The following is a 5,762-nucleotide window of genomic DNA, read 5'->3' on the forward strand; positions in this document are numbered from 1 at the left end:
AAAAAACAGAAAGGGGGTGGAGGCCCGGCGGGGGGGGGGGGGGGGGGGGGGGAGAGCTTGGAGCGGTGACTACTTTACAACACACACAGGGACCATACAGAGTGATACACAAATAAGATACTTTGAAGGGGATTTATCAAAACTGGAGCAGACAAAATATGAAGCAGCTGTCTATGGCAACCAATCAGCTTCTCTCTCATATTCAAAACTTAAGTGGACAAACTGAAGAGAGAAGCGGATTGGTTGCCGCGCACACAACCGTTTTGATAAATTCCCCCAATTGTTGTTCATAGTTTTGGGATTTGAATGTATTTTTAAGATTTACCTCCGGAGCTTAGTGTCGCTTTAAACATACGTGAACCCTAAGAAACATTCACAGTGGCTGCATTGCACACATCCCAGACATGATACATTGTTTAAAGTAGACAAGGTTTGTTACAGTGTCTTGCTGGCTGTTGTATTATTGCTGCATTGTGTTGTATTGTCATGTCATGTGTTGTATTAAAACTTCAGTGTAATCCATGTGGCTGTGTGATGATGGGAGTGGGATGAGCTCAGTGATTACAATGTATCTAGTTGATAATCTGATAGTTTTATATTCTCTCTGAACTCCATTGTGTGTGGTGAGTTGTTTCTTACCAGAGGCAGCAGTGCAGTGATCTCTCTGATGGCTGACAGTCTCCTATCCAGCAGAGTTTACAGGTTACCGGGTGACATGTTTCCTGGTTACCATTGTGGTTGCCATGGAGGCAGCGGGGAATGAGACTTGTAGTTGGAGCATGCTCACTCACTCACCCCGGCCTGCGTGAGAACTCGTTCCTCAACTGCAGAATCTTCTCTTTATATTTAAATACAAATTAGTTCATTATTACATATTACAGAGCATTTCCTGTCCTGTATACTCGCCGCTAGTCCCTTCACAAATGTGCAAATTGTATAATATGTCTTATATCTGGAGGGCGGTGATGTCACTCCTGTATAATACAGTGTATATCTTATATCTGGAGGGCGGTGATGTCACTCCTGTATAATATATCTTATATCTGGAGGGCGGTCGGTGATGTCACTACTCTATAATATATCTTATATCTGTAGGGCGGTGATGTCACTCCTCTATAATATATCTTATATCTGGAGAGCGGTGATGTCACTACTCTATAATATATTTTTTATCTGGAGAGCGGTGATGTCACTCCTGACTGCCAGCGGCCATCTTGGTGATGCACGCCGGCAGAGAGAGGCGGGGACGTTCCCCCGGCGGGTCCCCTCCACTCTCATGCAACTGTCGGGTTCTTAGTCTATGACCGAGTGCCGGACTTTTCAGATGGGGGTGACACCAAAATGACTGTCAGTCATTTTGGTGTCACCCCTCCAGTGGTGTCTCCTGGGTGCGGGCCGCACGCACCCCCCTAGTGACGCCACTGACTCCTGTATATCTTATATCTGGAGAGCGGTGATGTCACTCCTGTAATATATAACAATGTCTCTATTTTATATATATATATTACAGTGAGGGAGGAGTGAGGTGTGGTCACATGACCTCTTGGTCTCAGTTGATGATATATCTTTATATCTAGAGAGCGGCGATGTCACTCCTGTATAATACATTCATTTCCTGTTACATTGTTTCCTCCACGGTCTCTGTGTGTTTGTTTCGCTCTCCAGGTGACATTCGGAGACTCCTAGGAAATGAGATAAGAATATTATAACACACACAGAGCACAACACGGCACTGGCCCGGCTGCTCGGCCCGTGTATGTCGTATGACCACCAACTGCAAACACAGATTGATACCCAGAAATGAGGACACGTGACAGGAAACACGGCCTGGAAATAGGGTGGGGGGTGTCACAGACTGGAACGTCGGGGTTCCTATAAACTGCCTCCACTCTGCAGAATGTACATTATATACCCATCATGTGCGTTTTGTGTGTGAACATAATCAAAGCTGTACCCGGGGAGCACACTGGCTGCGTTCTCACGTCGCCGTACTTTTACTTTACATTTTAACAAAAAATCATTTTATTTTACAAGTTAAAGGAGAACTATGAGGGGGGGGGGGGGGGGGGCTTTTCCCTCACCTCATAGTTCTAGCCGACCTGTGACAATGAGACTGTCACAGGTCGGCTCAGTAGATCGGGAGGTGAGCGAACACATACCGGCGTTCGCTCACCTCTCGATCATGTCCCTGCAGAGAGCCGTGACTGTCACTCACGGCTCCCCGCAGGGATTTCCCCCCTCCGCTGTCCGATCCTCCAGCGCTGACTGGCGGAACGGACAGGGGAAGGGGGCGGGTACAGCTGCCTCTAGATAGGCGGAGCCAGCTGTCACTCACGCAGTTGGGCGGATCCAGACATCTACGTCGGGATCCGCTCCGGCTGCGGCGTCCCAGTATACCGCGAGTTGTAGCTCCCTATATACTGAGCCTAGGGTGACGGGAGGACGCTAGTTTGTGTCCTCCCGTTACCCTAAGGAGAACTATGGGGGAAAAACACTGACCCCGTACTTCTCCTTTAATCGGAGTTTCTGTTTCATATTCTTTTGATCCTTCGAGTGATCCGCGGCCATTGTTCTGTTATACTTCTATTGCGTTTTCATCGCTGGCGTTCTTTTCATGAGCGAAAATGTAACAAAAAAAAAGGAGGAATTTCTGCGGCAGATTACAGAATGTTTCCCGCGCGGCGAGTGCTGAAAAGCTTTTCATCGTCAAGGTCGGATTGTAAGCGGCGTATTCACAGCGACAACGCGGAGAGAGTTCCATTGTGTCCGCAGACGGGGGGAGCCGTGTAGAAAGTCAGCACGTGTTCTATATGTCACGTGTCCTTCCAAATGTCACACGAGCTGTGCGAACGCCACACGCGGATCTCTACATTTATTGATTATATAATAGAAAGCAAAGATTGTTACACTTCCTTCATTAACCTCCGAGGCGTCCGCGGGAGGAACGTGTACAAAACGCACTTTGTAACTAATACGTTTCTTGTTCCCTGAAATATAAAACGTTTCTATTGATGGTGAAAAGAGCGAAGAGACGAATTGCGTAATTATGAGTCTGAGAAATGACATTGTATCCACTTATGTCGCACCGCGCTATTCACATTCATAGCTCCTCCTCCGGAACACAGGCTCAGGGGACACTTCATCCTGTTCACACCTTATGCAGGTTGTGAAATATAAGGTGCTGCACCCTTATATGAATGGGCACCGGATGGTAGAGGGGGGTATAATATCTCTTCTATTACAGGGAACAGAGGGGAGGAGGAGACACAGGACACCGGAGAGGGGGGTATAATACCTCTTCTATTACAGAGAACAGAGGGGAGGAGGAGACACAGGCGGCTGGAGAGTTGATAATACTCTTTTCTCTGTCACATTGCTCTTTCCTCCTTGAGCCTCTTCTCCCTCTCCCAGTTCTGAGCTCTGCTGTACAGGGACTGCAAGAGGCTGATACCAAATCATATTGAAGAACGTACACTGCTTGTAATGAAACATTTAATGAAGGGTTTATGATTACAGATCTGTGAGAATTTGTCTTTGTCTCTATCATTTAACCAAATTGATTGCGCTAGGAGAATGTGAAATGAATAATTAAATCAATAAGTGAGTGAACGGATGAATATGATAAATAAATAAAATGAAAAATAAATGATAAATGATAAAATTTGAAAAAGTCTTTCGGACGAAACGCGTCAAGGGATCACGCTGGCTCCTCGCTGACACAGGAGAAAGGCTTCACAAGGCTGAGTGTCCTTAACACTCGCGCGCTGTTTTATCCAAACGGATTCCTGTAAGTGCAATCATTTTTAAAATCTAAATAAAAGTTTTTGCTATTTGCACTCTGATCTGTCTCCCTTCTGTGGCTTCTCCCTTTATATTTTCTCCGGCTGGAATCTCCGGGGGTTACCTCCAAACCACACCTGGAGGGTGCGTACCATCGGTACCGAGAGGAGAGTGCAAGCTGTATGCAGGAGAGGAGAGAGAGAGGCTAAAATAGAAGCTCCGTGGATCCATCGACGGAAGAAAAAGTAACAAACACCTGCTTATATTCAACTTATCAATTTTCCCCTTTCTAATATCAGTAGCTCCGATTATAAGAACTCTATCCCTCCCAGGAGTCCTATTTTTCACGGAGACATTCTGGATTAGCATAGACTGATCCCAAGAATTTGTATGCTTATAATACTTGTACGTAAATAGAACGGATAGAAAGCGGTTTTTCCACTTGCCGCTACCTCTGCTGGACTTTTTGCCGTTGTTACACAATAATTTATTATATACAGGTGAAACTGGAATAATTAGAATATCGTGCAAAGTTCATTTATTTCACTAATGCAACTTATGCGGTGAAACTAATATATGAGAGAGACTCATTACATGCAAAGCAAGATAGTTCAAGCCGTGATTTGTCATCATTGTGATGATTATGGCTTACAGCTCATGAAAACCCCAAGAACCCCAAATCCACAACCTCAAAAAAGTAGATTATTACATGCAATCAATAAAACAAGGATTGTACATAGAACAATATCGGACCTCTGAGAAGTACAAGCATGCATATGTACTCAGTACTTGGTTTGGGCCCCTTTTGCAGCACTTACTGCCATTACTTTTGCACGATATTCTAATTATTCGAGTTTCACCTGTATATATATTTTTGATAATAAGATCACATATGTGCGGTTTCACATATAAACCACTATCACAAATTTGAGACGGATTAATAACAGACGAGGCGAGGTTTATTTATTTATATATCTATTTAATTAATTACTTAGTTGTTCCGAACACTCTTTCACAAATTAAAGACCTAAACAGCATTGTGGAATATTATCACAAGATACACGATTTGATTCATCATCAGTGATGAACTTTCTTAGCATATTAGAGAACACAATAGGTTGTATACACATACCAAGCGCAACATATTAGCTTATAATTGTCTTCTCTATCGGCTCTTTCTCCTCACGGCTGGCGTGAATACTGGCACCCGATTGGCTCCTCATCTCTGCGAGCGTTGGAGGAAGTCGCGTCCCTGGCGGGCGTCACTCGCCCTCATCTTGCCGATTGGTTGTAGGGAGTCTGCGGCCTCCTCGGAGTCCCCCCAGCGCAGCGCCTCCTGCAGGCGGAGGATATATCGCATGGCCGCCCTCAGCGTCTGCACCTTGCTCAGCCTCTTCTCTGTGTATTCCCGGGGAAGGTGGTGGCGCAGCTTGGCGTAGCCGTCGTTCACGCACTTCACCCGCTGCCTCTCCCTCTCGTTCCTCTTCCGGATGTACGCCGGCCCGTAGATCTCCTCGCAGGTCCCGTATTTCTGGCCGCCGGGCGCAGCGGGGAGGCTGTAGAGGGCGCCGTAGTAATAATCGATCCTGGCTGGGTCATAATAGGAGAGAAGGGCCAGATCCTGAGGGAGGGGGAAGGGAGTCACCTCCCGGGGGAAAGGGAACATTGTCGACGTGTCCACACCGAATTGCGACAGCGACCACTGGACCGCATTCAAAGGATCATTGCCCGGCGACATCTTCTGCAAGTACACGGGTTCCATTCCTCAGATCAAACCTGCACACAAAACCAATTCAAAATACATGACTGCACAATGTGCGTTAGAAGCTGCAGCAAGTCAGATAGAGCTCCGCCTCATTTCCTGCCTGGACGTCCAGCATCATCTGGCGCTTTCCTCCTCACCCTGACTGTCCCTGGCCCCGCCCCTTTCATTCATTGGCTTTCCGTTCTTTCAATCAATGAGGCATCACATGGGTGGGTGT

At 46.4% G+C, this 5,762-nt stretch overlaps 2 protein-coding genes across 2 annotated transcripts in view; both read right to left on the reverse strand.

The window, feature by feature from the left end:
• The window catches only part of CUNH11orf16 (chromosome unknown C11orf16 homolog), a 19,824-nt gene extending 14,821 nt beyond the window's left edge, over positions 1-5,003 (reverse strand). Inside the window, exons 1-2 of the mRNA XM_018571144.1 lie at positions 4,967-5,003; positions 3,905-3,958 (exon numbers count right to left, since the gene is read on the reverse strand). Coding sequence (XP_018426646.1) covers positions 3,905-3,958; positions 4,967-5,003 — 91 coding nt within the window. The remainder of the gene's footprint in view (positions 1-3,904; positions 3,959-4,966) is intronic.
• On the reverse strand, positions 5,000-5,518 carry ASCL3 (achaete-scute family bHLH transcription factor 3). The gene has a single exon (XM_018571145.1). It carries the CDS (start codon positions 5,516-5,518, stop codon positions 5,000-5,002), a length of 519 nt encoding a protein of 172 aa, XP_018426647.1.
• Positions 5,519-5,762: the final 244 nt, after the last annotated feature.

The sequence above is a fragment of the Nanorana parkeri genome, unplaced genomic scaffold, assembly GCF_000935625.1.
Source record: "Nanorana parkeri isolate BGI_ZX_2015 unplaced genomic scaffold, ASM93562v1 scaffold1687, whole genome shotgun sequence".
Classification (NCBI taxonomy): Eukaryota; Metazoa; Chordata; class Amphibia; order Anura; family Dicroglossidae; genus Nanorana; species Nanorana parkeri.